The following is a 21,348-nucleotide window of genomic DNA, read 5'->3' as shown; positions in this document are numbered from 1 at the left end:
CTTCGCTCTCTGACTACTCCCCCCAGGGTGCACCGCGGCGCTTACACCCGCCCCCGGCATGCAACGGGGCGGCGAAGCGGGGCGCCCTCTGCTGGTCAGCGAGGCTGGTGTCAACCCCCGCCCCGTCCCGTGGGGCATCGCGCGCTGGAGCCGGAGATCTCGCGAGACTTGGCTCGAAGAGCGGCGGGAGAGCGTGCAGCCGTTAGGGCGGCAGGGCTGTCTGGGGAGCGTTGTGGTGCGAGCGGACGGTGCGAGGAACTTGCACCATGGCTACCAGGCTCCCCAGGGCCCCGCGCAGGGCGAGTCGCGGCAGCCGGCAGACTCCACGGGCCACGGGCAAGGTATTGTGCAAGGCCTTGGGCGCTGCCTTCCTTGGCAGCCTTCCCCTAGTGGATGGGTGGGCGGGCAGCGCGGTCTTGACCGTGGTTCGGCGGGAGAGCATTGAGGCTCCGTGATGCCGGCGGGCGACGCTGGGCGGGGAAAGGCATCGTCCGTGGGGTTCACGGTGTGATCGGCCGGTAAATCGGAAAGAGCCAGCTTGAGCTCAGAGGGCCCTGTCCCATCCCGCTGGGGTTGCCTAGCACTGACTGCCGCGGGACCAGGGTGGGCTGAGCTGCACTGGATTTGTCTTCGCCTGGTGTAAGGTGAAAACAAGCTGCTCTGAGCAGGAACTGGAGAACAAAAGGAAACTTCCTTGCACGTAGTAATCTTTGAACTTGGAAAATATACTCGATTCCCCTGAATTTCACAAGATGACAGAGTGGTTGGGATTGGAAAGGGATTTTTGGAGATCATCTAGTTCACTCTGCCCCCCTCAAGCAGGGTCAGCTACAGCAGGTTGTGCAGGACCCTGTCTAGGTGACCTTTGTAGACTTTTGAATATCTCCAAGGATGGAGACTCAGCAGCCTCTCTGGGCAACCTGTTCCAGTGTTCAACCACTCTCATAATAAAAAAGCTTCTTCCTTAGATTTAGATGGAACTTGCTTTGTTTTGCTTTGTGCCATTGCCTCTCATCCTGCTACCGGGCACCACTACAAACAGTCTGGCCCTATTTTCTTTATAGCTTCCCTTTACATATTAACAGACTGATAAGATTGCCCCAAGCCTTTTCATTTCTAAGCTGAACAATCCCGACTTACTCAGCCTTTATCATATGAGAGATGCTCCAGTCTTTTAATCATATGAGTACTCTTTGCATGTGATCGCCTTCCGGTGTGCAGGACTCTGCACTTCCCTTTATTGAACCTCATGAGGTTCCCCTTTACCCATCTTTCCAGCCTGTTGAGGTGCCTCTGAATGGCACCACTCTGGTATATCAGCGACTCCTCCCAGTTTTGTATCATACTTGCTGAGGGCACACTCTGCCCCATCATCCAGATCATTAACAAGTAAGCGGAACAAAGATTGGACCCAGTATTGTCCGCTGGGGATACACTGCTAGTTACTGCCCTCCAACTACACTTCATGCCACTGATCACAACCATCTGAGCTTGGCTGTTCAGTCAGTTTTCAGTCCACTTCACTGCTCATCTAGTCTGTGCTTCATCAGCTTGCCTATGAGGGTTTTATGGCAGACTGTTGAAAGCTTTAATAAAGTTGAAATAAACTATCTCCACTGCTCTCTGCTCATCCACTAAGCCAGTCATCTCATCGTAGAAGGCTATCAGGTTGGTTAAGCATGATTCCTGCTTTCTAAATCCATGCTGACTACTCCCAATCAATGATTTGTCTTTCATGTGCTTGGAAATAGTATCCAGAATTATTTGGTCCATCACAGTCCCAGAGATTGAGTTGAGCCTGTCCAGTCTGTAGCTCCGTGATTTCATTCTCACTGAAGCTGTAGAATAGCCAGGTCAACTGTGTGGCGGGACAATTTCATCCTTGGCTATATTTTCTTTATTTTTTCTTTTTGATTTTTGTTTAGATCAGGGTTGTAAAACGAAAAGGGACACATTATATGCTTGTGAATCCCTGAGGCTTTTGTCCATGTTTAGAGTTATGCATCAAAATCTGTCTTGATGGTGTACCATCATGAATTCTATTTGGTCCAAAAATGAAATGATAGTATTCTTAAGAAAATTTACATGATTTCTTTTGAGGAATTTCAAAAATATTACTTGTTAACTAACTTAGATTTCTGTTAGAAGGTAGATTTTGATTTTTTTTTTATATGAAGATTCATTTTTAATGATGAAAATGAGATTTTGAATTGCACATCTTCAATTTCTTTCTTTAGACTGTATCTGATTCAAGGAAGGAAAACAATTTTGGTAGAAGTACCTTGCTGAAGCAGAGACTGACTATGTTGCCTGACCTTGGTAATGACACTCCACGTTTTATGCTCAAAAGAATCATCCAGACCCGTAAGTAGAACATCCTTTTTCAGGAAAGCAGAGAGCTTAAGTTCAACACTTCAACGAAACTGAGAATGGGAGGTGTTCCTGTTTTTCTTCTGTTGTACAGAAGAGAAATTCAGACCATTTTATGACCAATTATATGAAAGAGGAGGGATCACTGCAGTGGCAACCGAATGAGGTCATGTGAGACAGCTCTGTTTCAAAGACCGGGTCTTGCACTGATGAAAACATGTTCTTGAAAATTCTCTTCACTCAGTCTTCTATTTCTTTGGGAAAATTTTAGTGTTGTCTTTAGCTGTAAGATCAGGTTTAAGTTAGAGGTACTCATTGCTGCAAACTTCAGTTCACCTCTACTGCAGTATGTGGAATGCTGGCTGCTGCTGCTGTTTGTCAGTGTTAGCCTTGTATATGCCAGTTTTCCTAGGAGCAGATCCAAAATTGTTTTCACTGGTTCTCTCTTTTCATTCATTGATATATGTAATGTAAGGAAAGCAGTGTGCATCTGATACTTTGTTACATTTTAACCTTTTTGCTAGATTGAATTGTGGAAATGAAATGTTTTGGTTTGTTGGCAGAACCACAAGTTTCACCTCTAGCACCTCAGATATCTAAACGTGAAGAAAAAGAAGAGGCTGGATTAGAACCACCCTCTAAGAGGACTTCTGGCATGTAAGTAATTCTTTTATCTACCAAGTATAGCTGCAATTTCTATGACATTGAGGAGATCAGGAAGCAGGATTTATTTCTATCTCAGTGATCAAAACCACATTCTGTCATGCAAGACTTTCATAAACATTTCTCCATCTTTAAAAGTGTTATTTGTGTTAAGTTTTAAGGTGTGCTAAGTTTAGTGCTTATTCCCCTCTTTCTTTTGCGGACTTTTAATATTTTTTCCAATGGAAGTGCTGGATACAATAAATTCAAGTTTCCTGATGGAAGACTGCTTTCTTTATTTGTCTACAACAGAAACTAAAATAGTTTCTGGACCTCCCTGAGGCTACAGGTCACAGAGTGAGGCTTCTGGAGTATAATGTGTGGCAATGAGCTACTGCTCTGTCTTGTATCCAGTGAGTAAGTCACTGTGGCTTTTTAATGTGTTACTGCATCTTAATTGTCCTTGTATTCAGCTGTTAAGAGTTTCTTGCTTTTTGGGGGAGTTGGCTGGAGGAGGAGAGTTGTGCCTGAGTCTCAGCTGCTTTTATTCACATTTAACTTCTGTTAATATATTAAGTTAATAGGCTGGACTGAATTGGAGTGGTTGAAATATGGCATGTTTCCTTCTGCTTACTTTGATATGAGGTAGAATAATGCCAGTAGTAATGATAGGTCTTAACTTGCTCCAGCCAGTTTTGTCAGAGTGCTTATCTGCATTTTTGCTCACTGCAAAATAGAGTAGAATTTTAAATAATACAACTTACTTTCTGTTTTGTCTTTAAATATAAACACTTTGCATTGACAATAAGCAACATTAAACAAGTCATGCAAAATATTAAACTGACTTGTAAATTTCTCCTTGTTTAATAGAGGAAGAAAGTCTGAAAGTTTTCTGTAAGTGTGGTAGCTTGCTTATTCATTTATTTAAATTTAAATCTAAGAACAATATTATTTTAACTGCTTCCTGATTTTGCTTGCATAGTTCCTAAAAGTCTTTGAATGTGCTTCTCATCAGCCTGTCTTAAATGAATAGATCAGGCAGTTGGATCTTTGCGGGTTTTTATATTCCATATGTTACCTAGTTGCTGAAGTTAAAAAAACTTATACCTGTATAAAGCAAACAAAAACCTCCTCCACAGCATTCCTTTACTTAGTGTGAACTTTCACAGAATCACAGAATGGGTAAGGTTGGAAGGGACCTCTGGAGATCATCTAGTCCAACCTCCCTGCTCAAGYAGGGTCACCTAGAGCATGTTAGACAGGGTTGCATCCAGGCAAGCTTTGAATATCTCCAGAGAAGGAGACTCCACAACCTCTCTGGGCAACCTCTTCCACTGCTCTGTCACTCTCACAGTGAAGAAATTCCCCCTCACGTTCAGGCGGAACTTCCTGTGCTTCAATTTCTGCCCATTGCCTCTTGTCCTGTCACATGGCACTACTGAAAAGAGTTTGTCCCCATCCCCTTGACACCCTCTCTTCAGGTGCTTGTACACATTGATAAGATCCCCTCTCAGGCTTCTCTTCTCCAGGCTAAAGAGGCCCAGCTCTCACAGCTGTTCCTCAGAGGGCAGATGCTTCAGCCCTCTGATCATCTTCGTAGCCCTACGCTGGACTCTCTCCAGTAGCTCCATGTCTCTCTTGTACTGGGGAGCCCAGAACTGGACACAGTACTCGAGATGAGGCCTCACCAGGGCTGAGTAGAGGGGCAGGATCACGTCCCTGACCTGCTGGCAACCCTCTTGCTAATGCACCCCAGGTTACCATTGGCCTTCCTGGCCACAAGGGCACATTGCTGGCTCATGGTCAACTTCTCCCCGAGGCCTCCTGAGTCCTTCTCTGCAGAGCTTCTTTGCAGCAGGTCAGCCCCCAGCTTGTACTGGTGCCTAGGGTTATTCCTTCCTGAACTTTCTTGAACTTTTAAATGCGCTGCTTTCCCTATTACAAGTTTCCCATTACAAAAACGTTAATTCTAATACTTCCACTTATATTATTTTCATAACAAGTAATGAAATTTTTCTGCCTGGTAGAGAATATGTATTTTTTTAAGGGAAAAAGACCCAGAATCTCACCACTTGACAGTTCTTGCTGTGTTGAAGGCACCTTTGTTGCAGCAAAGAATACAGATTGTCCATCTTCTGAAATGTAGTCATCTTACTGTGGGATGATCTCTTTGCTCTAGTGCTGCAGGAGCAAGAGTAGAGAAATGAGTAGCTGGGTAGCAATTTGCTGATTGAATTTGACCTTCATGTGAGGTGATTCTTGGGACTCCTTTTAAAGGCGGAGAACATTCTGAAGCTTATTTTCTTTTCCTGATCCAGTGCATGACTATGGTATTATGCGTGTATTCTGTGTACCAGTGTGCTTTGTAATACTTTGTGTTGTTTCATGATGATGTCTGTCTTTTTTACGCAGTAAAGTTTGACAAACTTAATTGCTGCTGTGTGCTGTTGTGAGAAGAGAGTTATGGAGCTTCTTAGAAGACTAAAATTCCACTTTAGTCTGAAGTGTCATAGGCCTGGTGTTTTGGATAGACACTCAAGTTTTGATTCTCTTTGTGAAATTTTCTTTGATTTAGTAGCAGAGAATTACATGTTCTTGCATTTGCTGAACAAATCACTGCTTAATTCTGTATTTCTCCTGCAGCAAGCAGAATAATTTCCCTTTGCTTTTCAGCAAAACTACAAGGACCTTTTTGGGGTATCTAGAGTGATAATATTGTCCTTTGCTAAAAGACTTGATTTGTATTGGTAGGGTAGAAATGCAACTGCCAGACCTTGTTCCTGAGGATAAATCTGTGACTACATTCCATATGACTAGGAAGAAAAAGAAGTTCAGCATTTCTGAATTTGAGAGAGCAGCAGACAAGCGACTTCCTCAGAACCCAAGTAAGGCCACAGTCAAAGATTATTTTGCTCAACATTGCATTTTCTGTTATTTGATCCTCTTTATCTGACACGGTTTAGTTCTTAGTAATTTCTAATCTGGGTAAGCCTGAAGTACTTCATGCAAGGGGGAAAGCAGAGAAGGTAAAAGCCCTCCCATCAAGTTTAAAGTAAATCTTTTGTAGCCAAGCTACAGGCTTTACCCTGATTGTGTGCGACTTCTGGAGTATTTTTCACCTTGATGTTCCTGAGTTAAAGTCGCCCTTAAAAGAATAGAAATAGCAATCATCGTCTTCTGCTCAGTTCCAGAAACTTGAACATGGAACAACCTGTATACATTTTGTTACATTTCTTATCTGAAGAAAAAGAGCCTTGTAGTTTTTAAAAAAGATAATGTTTTGTAATATTTTTAATGTTTAGTAAAGAGTTACCAAAGGATTGTTGTGATGAGGCCCTAGCACTTTGCCATTAATGTGGTGAGATTAATACTATTGAGCATGAGGATATTTTCCATATTAAATTGCCTTTGAAATAATTTTTATTTCGCTCACAGAAATTGTTCTAGAATTCTAACAAGCAGTTCTGGAATGCAGACATGAAATCATGAAATGGACCTGTTGTATGATTCTAATTTTGTTCTCACTAAGATGTAACTTTTAAGGATTGTAGAATAATTGGTTCTAAAAAATGGAAGTTCTGTTGTGTTATTCCTGTAGATCGTTGTGTAGGGGGTAGTTTCTTAGCTAATGTGTCACCAACTTTTTTTTTTTTTTTTTTTTTTAGCTCAGTCAGCATTGGACAGCACTTCTTTGGCCAGGTGAGTTTAAACCAAAATGTCTTAACTTTTGTCTGTTTTAACTTATAGCTGCCTTGGTTCATCATTTCTGTAATTGAGAAGAACAGTACGGATAATCGGGTTCACAATAGAGATCTATGTTAGTAATACCAAGAGCATCTTACGTTTTGGTCATGGAACTTGAAGGTGTTAGATCACATATCTTGTGATTTTCAGAAATTGTGCCAGAGAGAGCGTTTTTAATGAGTTCTGTTTGATGTTTTTTTTTCCTTTGCATTTCATGTCCAAGTTGGTGTAGTTTGTACTGCTACTACTGCTCCTGCCTGTCTGCAAAGATGTCACCTTCCCTCTTTTTACTTCTTAGGATCATTCCTTTTTTCCTCCTGTTTTCACATTCCCAACAACACATCAGTGCACAATATAACTTAGAATATTATCTTTACCTGTTAATTGACTCATCAGATCAGTCATATCAGTGCAGCCTTTAGTCCAGCTTTCCTGGACTTAAAATGCTTTTGAACAAGTGAAGAACTTCTTTTCCTATGTTGCCCCTGTATTTTGTTAGTGATCCTGGCCATGGTTATCAAATTTTTCCACCTTTCTCACAACAGTCTTTGCTCATGGTCTTGTGCAAGCTGATTTCTAAGGCTGCATACTAGTCTTCCTATCTTTTAGTCCTTCTGAATCCCTTTCTAATTGGGCTATCTAATGACAGGGATAAGAGATGGCTGAGCATGACTAGTCGCTGTGCTTTGCATGTTGCTGTCTTAGCCCCCATCCTGCAAACTTTGTGGTCTGTTGGCATTCTAGATTGCTGTAAATACTGGAGATATGTGCATACTAAGCATCTTAGACTTGCTCTTAAGGCCTTCTCCTCCTCTACCCCATGTAGAGGACATCATCTTTACTGTACTCTCTACTAAATATCTTTGTTTTCCTGCTTTCATTATTTAAAATCCTTAAGATTCTTCAACCTTTTGTCAAATATACTTTTGCAGCCCTTTCTGGGCTGGAGACTGTAAAACCAGCTTGATTCCCGATTTCTGTGGTACATATCCTGATGCTGGATGATGTAATGAAGTTAAATGAAGTTGTTTAAAATAAACTGTCACATAATCTTCATCAAGTTCTTGTGGGAAATTTCTGTTAGCTAAAGGATTTGTGCAAAGTTGCAGTCTTAGTGGCCCCATGTCCAGGGCAGTCTGAGGGTAAAAAGGGAGTGTGTTGATCTGGAGAATTACCTCTTCTATCCTCTGCTCCCCTTTTCTACAGATCTCTTCACTTGTCTCTTGGTTCCTTGATCCCGCCAGACACTGTGGAAAAGAGAGGCTTACATCGGAGGCCAAAAAATCGCAAAGCTATTGATGTGGAAGCTTTTGAAGGTGGAGTGGAACAGAACATGCTGCAGAGAAAAGGTTTCTTTTATGTTGTTACTTATGATTTGGGAGAGAAGGTCTTACAGAAGATGATGTCTTAGAAGTGGTTGCTGAAATGTGGTTTGTATCATAGGATTTATAGGTTATTGACATGTTCACACAAATCTAGTATCACTTGGGAGTCAAACTTAGAAATGAGGCTCTACATCTATAGTTGCTTTGAGTCTATGTGCATTAACACATGCTCTATCCAGCTCGATAATTTACAACAGAGGCATTGTATCCTGTCTGAGATCATGTTCATGAATGTAGATATTGGGAAGAGAGCTCAGTAAAGAAAATTAGGGGCATTGATAAATATGGTGATACGGAGAGTCACTGGTGTATGAAAGACGGATAAAATTTGAATAAATGACTTAGATTTCAAATTATGCAAGTGCTGATAATAAATGTGTTTCTTTGTGGCCTTGAGCAATTTTCACATAGAATTTATTTTAAAATTTCTTAAACAGAACAGAACTGCTTTGTGGACTCTCAAACTACATCCATGATTAGAAGAGCCACGCTGACGAGTGATGCAGAAATCGTGATGAGTAACACAGAGCTCTTTGTTCAACCTCAGTTTGGTGAACAGAGCCAACGTAGGCTTTCTGCTCTTGAACCACAGCTACCAGAATCAAAAATTTCAGCACAAGGAAGCAAGACTTTTGATGCAGCTCATGAGGAGGCAAGGCTAGTGGGCCTGGTATCCAGTGTGGGCACAGACGAGTTAAGGACCCAAAAATATTCTGAGAAAAACTTAATACGTAATTATAAACATGTTGGCAGAATGACTCCTGTGTCTACAAAAACATCTGTGAGCCAGGGAGAAGATCATCAAGGTCATTCCCACCAGAGTGACCCCATGGAGCAATTTTCTGTATCAGAGGAAGTGGTGACTGGCAGTGAGTATTATGGGTTAGGACTTGTGGGCAGAAGATACTATCTGCAATTGGCCGCAAATATAGCACAAACTATGTAGGAGTAGACAGAGTTAGAAGGAACCTTAGGAGGTTACTAGTCTAGACCTTTACCCTGGTTAGATCACATGTATGTCATACCTACCCCCTTGGCTGTCTCCAGCACCTGAAAAATCCTTTTAATAGAGGTAGTGATCTCCCTAGTCAGATTGTTCCAATGCTTTGCGATTCCCATCATTTGCCAGTCTTCCTTTGATGTTTGTTATATCTCTTTTGTGTGCATTTGCCTGTAACACCTTGTACCAGCTATGTAAATGACAGCTTTCTTTCCTYACTCTGCATACCCTGGGCCCCAAGGCATGGCTGTAACCTTAAGACTTATTGCTTGGTGACCTCATGGCAACTTGCCAGGATAAGGTCTGGCTTAGTGAATAGTTTTGTGCAGTTCTTTGTGGAAAACATACAGTATTTTGATTGAAGTACAGATAGCTAATACTTCTTTTTTATTTATTTTTTTCTTTATGACCCTTTGTCAGAAGGGCCCCAGAAACAAATAAGTATTTAAAGAGCGTTTGCTGTTTCACTACTGTACAAGCCAAAAATAAAGAGAGGTATTCTTGTTATGGGAAGCTTAGAAATGAATTAATGCCTGGTGTCCTGGAGGACAGTTGCACTATACTGTGTTTCTGGAGGGTTATCAGTGTAAAGCTGGGTGGAAAAAAATGGTTTCAGAAGGTGAGGGAGAAGTGACTTGAAAGAGTCAGTGGTAGGAGCTTTCAAGGCCTATGGTCAGATAGCATCAAGGAAACCTGGAAGACATGGAATGAGGGACTGGATCAGATGAGAGGGAGAGTATCTTAAAGATGCTGGGGTCTGTAAACCATTAATGTCAAAGGTTAATGATTATGTAGTTCTGCTGCTGTTTTACCAAAGGTAGCTAGCTAATGTTGAATTGCTCCTCAGTGTGAACTGAAAAAATAGTTACAAGGACTTTATCCATTTCCTAAGAAACAATGCAGACAAACAAATGCAACAAAGCAACAGCACTTCCTTATATGTATTTCTCTCTCTGACTGGCTGGATTCTATTTATCAGAAAGGTCACAAGAAAATTTAAAAGGACACTGGGGGCAGCATTAATACTCTCAATTTCTTGCTGCTGAAAGATGGAGCTCCTCTTTGCCATCCAGAAGATCAAGTAGATGTTTGGGAACACCAGTGATTCCAAACACTACAAGATTTTTCAGCATGTCTTTGCGAGAAGTTGTGTCCCGTGTAATTGAAGAGCTAGATGTAGGCCATTAGGAAGAAGAGGTGTCTGATACAATGAATGGAGTGGAACATGAGGTGTTTTCCAGAGAGGGTAAGAAGTGCTTTTAGTGTAGCAAGGGTATAGAGTATTTAATCTGATAAAAACAAGTGATTTCGGGTGACTTGTAGAGTAAAATGATTTGTTATCCAGTAGATTCTGGAAGTAATTAAATTCATGTAATATCAGAGAAATATCAGATTGTTTCCAGACAAGTTCTGTAAAAGCAGGGTATGATTCACTGGTGTGCACCCTTGTCCATACTTGCTTTGTGCACATTTTCCTGTGCAAGGTCCATAGTACTGGTCATCTTCCCATAGGAAAAATGAATATGTCCAGCTAATCACTCATTTTGCTTGTCCAATTTTTAATAGTTTACTATGTTAATTTAGCCCATACAGGCCATTATCTTTTTTGGGTACCAGTGAACATCTTTTTCTCTTAAGACTAGGGCTTCAAGGCTACCTTCCCTTCATTAACAATCATTGCCACTAGTAGATGGGGTCTTAATGCCTCTTTGTGGAAGAAAGCAAGTCATGCAAGCTGCCTGCTTTCACATACACACTGTTTTCTCTGAAATCTTTTGCCTTAAAATAAGACAGTAACATCTCCACACATATGCTGATGGTGGCAGGTGTTATCCATTCACTGCATAAAGTTTTGAGCAGAGGCAGACACAAATTCCTATGTGTTCTTAAATTTCATTTTTCAGACTCCAGTTTGGGATCCTTTTTAAGTCTTTTTCAGTGTTTCCCTGTTCAGTTTCTTGAAATGAAAGAAGCCAATTTCCATGCTGGTTTAGCTTTCCCTAGGCTTATTTACATGTCTGAGATTTCATATGAATTACTTTATGGCAATATAGAAAGTAAACAATCTATAGCATCAACAGCATTTGTATTATAATTCTAAACTGAATACTTGCAGTGCTTGTAATGCCTAATACAAAACCTGAAGTTCAGGCTTCCACACTTTTATAAGTAATTGCTTGCAGATGCCAGGGGTATCAGTAAATTTAGTTATCCTGGTACCTTTTTATAGCAATGATATGATTAGCCTTTTATTTTAAACAGTTTCTTTAGATAAGTTCATATATTTGTAAATTTACTGCTGCATAAAGTTGGCATCCTGCAATCTTGCTTGATTTTTTTTTATTTTTTACATTGTTGTAATTTTACTTGGGCAGCTCTCTAAAGTGTGAAATTTAAGTGAGATGTGGCTCTTAAGACTGAGGAAAGTGACTGCAGAATTGTTAAAATTTTGTGGACATCAGCTCAAAACTTGGGGATGGTCAGAAAAGCAAATAGCATGTAAAAATTATTATGAAAGGGAGAGATGGCAAAGCAGCAGGCATCATTATGCTACTGCAGAAATCATCGTCATGCTCACATACTGAATACTACGTGCAGTTCTAATCTCTCCTTCTCAGAATAGATTTAACAGAACTAGAGAAGGTGAAGCAAAAAATAGTTACCATTAATGATAATCAAATGTATGGAACAGTTTCTGTACATTAAGTGACTACAGAAAAGGACTCTTCAGCCTGGAAAAGAGACAACTGATACAGCAGTGAAATGTAAGAAAATGTAAGAAGTTTAAAAAGAAAAAGCTGTTGAATAGCATGGAGGAGATGACTCAGCAAACAAATTGAAACAAAATGTTCTCACTTCTCTCTATGCAGAAACTAGAGAGGAGCAAATGACACCTAACAGCTGGCAGGTTATAAAGAGGTACTGATACTAGCAAGAATGGATGAAGTCAGTAATAGAGGCATGAATGCAGCAGCAGCATATAGTACTCCACTACTACAAGTACTGTATCCTAGCAGTGATCTAGCAGTATGGGAGAATTCACTCATGTGTGTGTATCTTGGCAGTCTTTGAGTCAAGCTTTTATCTTTGCCCCAAAGTTAGCTAATACTTTGCTTAACTTTAGGTTAAGATTTTCCCTTCCATTTGAGCAGGGAATCCAGCTATTAGAGATGGTATTCTGGTTAGTGAGATCATTATCACTGATTTTGCTCTGTTCTTGTCCAAGTTTCCAAGTTGTAGTGTACTGCTGGAATTAAACTCGTGTCATAACAGACATGTGGACTATAGTTTTAGTAGGTGGGCATTTATCAGTAGCCTAGCCAAAGTTCTTGAAGACATGCCATTCATGTATCCATTTGTTTCTTCTCATCCTGCCTGCTAGAAGTTTGTCTGAGATGGATAATAACCCTGCTAAGCACTCTTCTCTTTGCAGTGTGATATATTTCTTCCAAAATTATTTATTCAGAGCAACTGAGGTTGTGCTTAGTTGTCTATACCTGTAAGCTGAAGATAGGGAGGAGAATCTAAGCACAAACTCCAGACATTACTAGGTTTAAAGGAAAAATATATTGGTCTTCCACACAATTATCCAAAGTGAAAATAGACGTATAAATGTTAAATCTTCAAGAGATCCAGTTAGTCATAAGCAAATTTCCTTCCTTGGGACTTGACATGAACCCTAAATAGATGATTCTAGAGCAAATAGAAGAAGTTGTCTATTTTTCAGCCATAATTTTTTGGAAGGGGAGTGGATCTGCTTTCCTTATTTATAGTTTTTAGTTATTGCTGAATTTACTTACGATTAGATTTCAATGGTTGTTGAACTGTGTGCTGGTAGTTGGTGAGATTTTTGGGAGGTGAGGCTGATAGAATTTCATGTTCTAGCTACAGAGCATCATGCAAATGCTGGATATTCTGAACAGTTGGAGAAGAAACTGACAAAAACTTCAGAATCACAGAGAACTAAGGTGCAGGATGCTGGAGTCGAGACAGAAATGACCGCTTCAGAAGAAGAGGAAGTAGCAGAAGGCAGTGCTGAACACGTAGATTCCCCTAAAGCTGGTGAGAACAAGCTTCAGGCTAGTACCCCTCCAGATGTGTTATTGGCATCAGTGTTGGGAGAGAGTGTTATTAACTCTCTCTACATTCTGGAGTCTGGGCATTTGAACTAAAAGTCTGTGTTTGTAGGCATCTGAATGTTGATGCAGGGCTCCAGTCACAAAAGTCTGTTTCTATCTTGTGGGCCTTATGCTTTCCTGGTACATTTAGAATATGGCTCTGCTTATCATGTGTTTCAGAGCTCCTTTTTTTGTAAGTTTAAGCAGCACTCATGGGTTAATTGGAGAGATTTTTTTAATTGGTGTATCTGTCTGTAAGATATTCCACAAACAAATACTTTCAAAGAATCTAGTTCATATTGCCTGTGAAGTGTTATTGTTATTTGAATTTCTATTATTGCTCAAGTGAAAATCAAAATCATATTGGCAGTAATGTTTAGAATATATAATTGCAGAAAGCTTATTTAATTAAAATTTACTAGCGGGAGTTCCAGAGTCAGGTAGAGATTGGTAAAACTTCTGAATGCAGTGCTGTACTAGGATCTCCAAAGTTATTTTTCTCAAATTACAGGGGCTTTCCTGTACTCTGTGCTAGGGCTTTGGTAAAACTGCTTTTGAGATAAATGTTGCTGCCTCTRGAGTGAGATGAGGACACTCTTTCTGTTTGCAACAGCTGCTTTGCGGTTCCTTTTATTGAAAGAAGTAGATTTAAAGGGGGCTCAGATAACAATCTGACCCAAATCGCACAGGCTTCTTTATATTATCAAGGGCTATTTTTAATGTGATCTCTACCCAGCTAAGTGTAGCAAAAGGAAAAATCAAGTATTCATCAATGCTTTAGCATATCTAGTATGCCTAGCATGCCTAATATATTGACATTATAATCCCTGAAGATAAAGAGTATAATAGGTGGCAACTTCATCAAGGTTTCCAAGTGGGTTTTATTTGTATGAGTGCTGTGAAATTTTGGTTGTTCCTGTTATGGTGGTGTGTTTTTCTGTTTCATAAATCTAGAACCTGAGATTGCCAGAAGTTTTGAAGCTGGAAGTCTGCACAGGCATTCTCATGCTTTTTCTTCTCAGTATTTCGAAAAATCTGGGACAAAATCATTTAAAAAAGCTGTTGAGCAAGCAGGTGAACTAGAAGACAGGGTTGTCACAGGAGAAATGGAGGATCTGGAAGAAGAGACAACTAATGATGAAGCTGAAATTGAAGAGCCTGAGAGTCAAGGTAAGAAAACTTGCAGTAGAGAAATTTTTCCCTGTTATCTGACAATAAGTTGCAGAACAACATAGACAAATAACATGATTAACTATTTAGTCCATTAGGTAGTACAGGTGAAGTTGCTGGCTGCTATTCCTAGAGCCAATAGAAAGTGGAGATTTCTACTGGTTTGTCAGGTGTTCCAGAGGCCTTGACTATCTTGTATTTTTTGGAATGAAGATATGCACACTATACAAGGCTCAATGCATAGTGGGTTTATACAGTGACTTAGAGATATTTTCTACTTTCTGCTTCCTTCCTTCCTGTCTTCTAACTTTACACTGACTTTAACATCTCAACATTGTACTGCAGTTTTCAGAGCTACTTGCATGATTCTGAACCTGTAAGTACCGTGTTTTGTATGTGCAATTATAGATTTTCCTTTCTATTTAACTAAAACACTATGCTGACTTTCCAGGAAGTTGGGAGGAAGTATCTATTTCTGAACTGTTCTTTAGACACTGCTTCAGTCGGCTCTGTTGATCTAAAGTATTTATGCCTTTTCAGAGAACTGTAGTTTAAACTGAGTTCTCTGCCACTCAGGGACAAATTTGAGATTTCCCTGAATGCAACTCAATGATATTTTTTGGGATGGTCTTAAAATTTTTGAAAGTGCAGTACACTCAAGAATGAGAAACTTAAGGAAAGACATTCTAAAAGAATCCTGTTGCCAGGATTTGAGACATTGTGAGGCTGTGTAACTGTGTTGAAAACATCTGTGCCTATAGGCATTTGTGCAGTGTAGAAGGAACAAAGAGGACAACTGGATAAGTATGCTGTTGCTAAAAGGAAAGCTACAGGTATTTTTAGCCAAGCTGTCTAGAACAGTGTGCCAACATACTTGTCTTTAGCATTATGTGCTTTGATGAAGAGATCTCTGCAGTACTGACAAGATTCTACTCTCAGCAGTGAAGAGTAGAATCTTAATTATCTTATTGGAGAAGGACAGGAAGGAAGGCAGGAAGAAAAGATGAAGAAGAATGCACTCTAGTCGTATAATGTACCTTAGAAACCTCTGAGCATAACTTACCTCTTTCTCTACATCCTATTCCTGTCCCTCCAATGCATTGATGTATTTGTTCAGAAGAGGCTAACATGAGGAAACACAGTGCTTTCTCTGAAAGACTTTTGACCTTTAAATTGTCAAGTTTAACTCTCACTACTACTTGAAGCCTTTAGTAGCTGGGCTTGTCTTCTATAACAGCATTGGTGCCCTGGCTCTGAGGGAGATTTGCAAATTTGAAACCAGTACTAAATATTCTGGATTCTCAGGCTGTGCTAAGCCGGCAAAGGAAACTGGCAGGCAATAAGTCATAGACTGACTCTTGTAATGTGATTTTTGTTGCTGTGCTTATCAGGAGAATTTGACACTTAACAGGATGGCAATGAGGAGTTCTCAGACTCTGAAGTTTCCTCTGGGAACTGAGACTGCAGCTTCCTGGAACCTAACCTGATGTAGCCATCAGCTCCTGCAGCCTTTTGCTACATGTGTTCCTATACCCCCGTAGCCTACTGCACAATCTGGTGGGCTGGACCTGGCACAAGGGGAGAAGCTGAAGTGCATGTTTGGAAGTGGGGTGGATGGAATTGCTACAGCCAGCAGTTACACTGGCTTAGGGTGTCACAGATCCACAGCCTGAGTATGGCAGTATGGCACCAGATCAGATACACAGAAAGCTGATTAGACTTCTCGCTGCTGCTATAGCAGCACTTGCCACAGGAACTCTGAAAACAGAATTGAGTTCTTCAAGTAGTTGATCCTTTCCCTCCTTAGGGACTTCTATGAAGACACCTGCATTCATCCATGCTGCAGCCTACAAACCACTTTCCTTGCTGTCAACTCCACATCCTGCAGAAGCTGCTATTCCCAAGTAAGTATAAGCAACCATCAGGAATAGCCTGATAGAAGTATGTCTGCAGAGGTGTAATTACCAGGAGGAGAGCTGAGAGAGATATTTTCTGATATTTAATGCAGGGAGCCCAACTCTGTCTGTTGTTTTGTACTTCATCAACTGACCTCTGGCTTTAGCAGATGAATAAAAATTGCTATCAAGTGAATTTCAGTATTTCAGAGCCAATCTGAGGCCTCAAGCCTTTCTAGTGAATGATCATTTAATTTTGTGCTGAAGGCCAAGAATTTTTCCTAAACTGCTAAGATAGCCTGGAGCCATAAACTCCAGTATCGGATGCAGAGACTCTTGCAGAATAGGTTTACAGCTTCTCTGATCACATAAAATGGCATATTTGTTTTGACTTTAGAAACCTAAATCGGTAAGCAATTGCCTCTGAGTGTAAGATGAAGCTAACTTAAGAGGCAGAAAGTGAATTCCTCTGCATTATTTCAAGATAATTAGAAACTTGTCATTTGACTAGAAAATTGATGAAACTACGCTCCATCAAAACCTGTAACAGTGGCTTCTAGGGAACAGAAGAAATTTTCTAGCCCATGACTCTGTATTTGATTATTGAAGCAATAAAGAATAAAACTGAATTCTTGTACCATATATTGTTGTAAGCATAGACGAACGATGCTTACAGAAGGTGCTACATTAAATGATATGTGCACACCATGTATGGGTTTTGTATATGCTGGTTTGAGGTTCAAGGTCTCTTTTCTGTTGTCTCCCACTTGACTACTGAGTGAAATTAGAGATAACCATTTCTCCTTCTTGTTTTAGGATTTTTTCTCTTTAGAATGGTAAACAGTAGCAATTTCCTTTTGGTATTTACAGTACGAAATGTCTATTAAAAAACAAAACACAAAGTGATATTTGTAATAGTGTCAAAGTTGCTTGGGACGTCTGTTCCCTGGAAGAAGATTGTATGAAAGGAGGAGCCTTTGCTAAGTCTGGTCAACAAATGAAAACTGTTGAATAAACCTTGCAGGTCAGACTCTCTAACTGCAAATATGGAGCTGGCCTATGGATGCATCAAACTTCATGTGTTTCTGAAGAGCAAGAAACAGAGGGAACTGTAGCACAGCATAGTTGCATTTATGCATTGGAGAGAACTGTAGTTTACTGAAGATCTGTTGTGCCAGCGTGCTTATCTGAAAACTTGAGCCTGAATTGCCAAGGTCATAATGCTATGTGAGCTGTTTGCAAATCATGCACATCAGTGATCATGAGTGTTCTGAGGGACTGAGAGAGGAAAATAAAAGATTGAGGTAGTTCTTAGTCCTTTCAAATTCAGCACAGATTTCATCCAAACTCAGCTTGATGTTCTCTGTTTGTACCCTCTCCCATGTGTTTGCTTATTCAATGTGTGAATTTTCAAATTTCCATCAAAGGTTTTCCCTGCAGCCATTGAGGGCTAAGCCAATTCCAAAGAGCTTAGGAGTATCACAAAGGAAAATGCGTGAGCCTGAACTAGCAAGCAGTTTGATAAAGAAGATATTTAGCCATTATGTGAAAATGCCGGTGGCCAGGGATGCATTCAGGATTGTTAAAAAATGGTGAGCAGCAGCCAACTGTTCTTCCTTACCCTCTTCTCAACATTTTTTTCTTTCTTTTCTGTCCTGAAAAAACAAACGAACCTCTCAGCAGACCTGCTGACAAGCTACTGGCCCTCCCTCAGCCCTTCACTACCTCAGCTGGGGAGAAAGCAGCAAAAAGTGCCATTAGAAAAGTGATAGAAATTGCTGAGTGTTCTTAGTCACTGTGTGGCTGTCAGTGACCAACATTGCCTTGCAGAAGTTTCTGGTTTTTGTCCAAACTGGTAGAAACTATACCATTTACTATCCTATCTTGCTAAGAGCACACTAAGGTCATTAGCACTTTCAGTGAGTAGGATGACTCTGGAACATGGTCCGTGTGTCAGGCTGGGCAAGGTGAAGTTGCTCCAGCTGTGTTGTGTTATGACTAAATCCAAATTTTCTCAGTTTTTTAAATTTATAGACCATGCTACTTTCCTGAGGAAAATCCACGGATTGGTTGAACAGTTTTACCATAACAGCTAATAGTATAATCCTCAATCTTTATTTGTCATTTCTGTTAGCCACTGTTCTGTTTGTATGTGTGGGAATCTGCAGACAGGTTTTGATCTTTAAATGTACAGCTGTTTTACAGATATCTCTCATAGTCAGCATCACCAGGGGTCTAGGGAGTCCAAGCTGTGAAGCCATCCTTGGGTTGGGATGGTTCTCCTTTTTCTGTTGTCCCTAGCAGACTGTGCTGCACAGCAAACAGTCATAGTGCAGGTTGGCCTGTGGAACTGGGAACAGCTTGTTTTCACATACTCCACAGCCTGATTTTATTTTCTTTCTCCATTCTCCTTCAGCTCTGAGAGGTACTTTAGGCAGCTGAGCAATGATCTGGAAGCTTACACCCAGCATGCAGGGAGGAAGACAGTGGAGGTGGCTGACCTTGAAGTCCTCATGAGAAGGTAAAGGAAGCCTATTACTAACTCATATTAGCATTAGGTGATGCATTGATGTCCCAGTAAGACTGTAGTTGTCAGGGTGTGCACTAGTAGTATTTCCACAGTAACTGTGATATCTTGTGACTTAATCTGCATGGCACAGCTTAGACCCTGTCCTAGAATGGGCATTCATGGACTTGGGGTTTTATACTTCAAGTTAAAGGTGGTAGAGAGGCAAGAGGAGGTTGTGAGGGGATTAGGGTACCGGAAGAATTTGAGAAACAGGTAGGAGGAAGAGGAGGAGGAGAAGGATATGTGCAAGGCTGGAGTGGTTATGGCTGGGAAATAAGTGGTGTAGATAAAGAAAGCAGGAGAACATTGTAGGTGTGGGTATGGGCTGTGTATAGGTGTGGTTTGCCTCCATGAGGGATCTCTTCACTAACAGCTCTTGCAGCTGAAACAATGTCAGCATTTGCAGATGTACTGCTGTCTGTTTTGGTGACTTAGTCTCCTGAAAAAGATCCCACTCTTCTCTTTCTGAAAAATCTAATACTTAAAGTTCAAACTTGACAGTTGCTCTGCAGAGCAGGAAAAGGAGCCTCTGGTCTGACAGGCCAGGTGTGGCTTCTCATAACGACTGTGTCCCCCTTCCTGCTGCTGCTTGGAGACCTGCATGGAGGGGCAGACCGGCCAGCAGCCTGCATGAACTGTTCTCAGAGCCTCTTTACTGCTACTATCCTTCATGGAGGGCTCCTTCAGCTCCCCATCTCATGACTTTGTTTACTTCATCTTGTGACCAAAATACAAGGGATTTGTTCTTTGTTTGAGAGTCCTCTGAAACGATATGTGGCCTGAAGTATCTCTTGCCCTTCACCTGTTGTCGTCTAAGTTACTATTCCTACTCTTTACTGGAAGAGTTTCAAATGCAAAATTAAAGTAATTTAAGAGATTTTGCAGGGCACATCTGATTCAAGGTAACAGTTTTGCATGAACCTTTGTAGATGGAGCTATTGCTGCTGCTCAAAAAATTAATCTGTTGACGTCCTTAGATGTTGATTTTCCTAATGAGTGTGTGTTGGAATTAGTGTGAACAGGCTGAGAGGTACGATGAGTTAATTGGCCATGTTTGTGGGTTTTGTACCTTTATTATTTTACCTTTTTCTGGATGTCTTTATGCCTTACCACTGCCTTACCCAGAGATCAGGAGTTGTTGCTTGTTCACAAACAAGAACAGTATTTCTTTTCCTTGCAGAAGGAAAAGATGGAACAATACAGCTGCTTTTCCATCTACAATACAGGGAGATTGTTTTTTTAGGTCAATCAGCCAAATGATATACTAGAAACACATCTGAAAATGCCAGTCAGCTCTGAATTGTGAATACATATAAAAATCTGTTGAGTAATTAATTATTTGTTTCTGCAACATCCCTCTGTGTATGCCTTTAAGTGATAAAATTTCTTCCATGTCAGATGGATAGCTAACACTGTGGAATGCCAGTTCATCTACAGAAAGCTGTCATACAGTAATTCTGGTCCACTTTCATGTGTAAACAAGGCTGGCATCTGCACCATAAACAGGGTCTAGTGCATCCTCCGAGAACATATTATATATGGTATATACAGTATATAAAGTATATAGCTTTCCTGTGACAGGCAGCCACAGCATGTACATTTCAGATGCTCAGTGCAAAAATGTCACTGCAAACAAAGCTAAGGATTCTTTAATATGACATTAAGTTTGAGTGAAAACACTTTTTACTAACAATTTTCTGTTTCTTGTCTGCTTTTCTCTTTTTGAACAAAGACAAGGACTGGTAACAGACAAGATGCCGTTACATGTGCTGATAGAGCGTCATCTTCCTCTGGAATACAGGAAACTACTGATTCCGATTGCTGTGAGTGGCAATAAAATAATTCCCTGCAAATAAGCGTGCCACTCTGGCAGTGACGACTGCCACAGATGGAAACATTGCCTGCTCATGGAGACTAGCTTTACGTTGCTCAGTGTAGCTGGCCAGCATGACGGTTTGCCGTAGATGGTGGGGCAATAAGCAGCTGGTAGAGATTCTCTTGAATTGATTCCAATTTTGCTGTAACTATCATGCCAGCATACTGGATCTCACTGACTATTGTTATAAGTAATTTGATTATTCTATATTTTTATGTATGTTACTTATGAATACTTGTATAGTTTTATTAAATAAAATTTAGTATGTATTCTGTATGATAAAAATGCTGTTTACTCCAGAGAGCTGAATGGTTACTATATGTTCCTGCATTATTCAAAATGTTCCTAACAGACATTTAGCTGTGTTGATGCTTTATACTAACTAGATACTTGCTCAAAGAGAAGAGTTGTGGGAGAGATTGAGACAGATTGAGTTACTGCATATTACTTGCAATAAGGAATTCTTGTAACAATGGAAAGTACCAACTGTCTCTTCTCAAACAGTTAACCCAACATTGTAATTTCTTAATGACTGACTTCCTTCTGGATCAGAAATGATGGCACTCCAACCCAAAAGGT

At 40.5% G+C, this 21,348-nt stretch overlaps 1 protein-coding gene across 1 annotated transcript; it reads left to right on the top strand.

The window, feature by feature from the left end:
* Positions 1-132: 132 nt before the first annotated feature.
* On the top strand, positions 133-21,038 carry CENPT (centromere protein T). Its single transcript, XM_085314433.1, has 13 exons — positions 133-341; positions 2,238-2,364; positions 2,934-3,027; positions 5,764-5,897; positions 6,678-6,711; positions 7,963-8,105; positions 8,579-9,010; positions 13,027-13,203; positions 14,214-14,429; positions 16,237-16,333; positions 17,752-17,916; positions 18,741-18,845; positions 20,626-21,038. Exons 1-13 carry the CDS (start codon positions 267-269, stop codon positions 20,747-20,749), a joined length of 1,923 nt encoding a protein of 640 aa, XP_085170559.1. The 5' UTR covers positions 133-266; the 3' UTR covers positions 20,750-21,038.
* The last annotated feature ends 310 nt before the right edge of the window (positions 21,039-21,348 follow it).

This window comes from Rhea americana, unplaced genomic scaffold, assembly GCF_003343005.1.
Source record: "Rhea americana isolate MKP2758 unplaced genomic scaffold, rheAme1 scaffold_403, whole genome shotgun sequence".
Taxonomy (NCBI): Eukaryota; Metazoa; Chordata; class Aves; order Rheiformes; family Rheidae; genus Rhea; species Rhea americana.
Note: the sequence above shows the minus strand (reverse complement) of the source record. Positions and strands in the feature narration are given on the sequence as shown.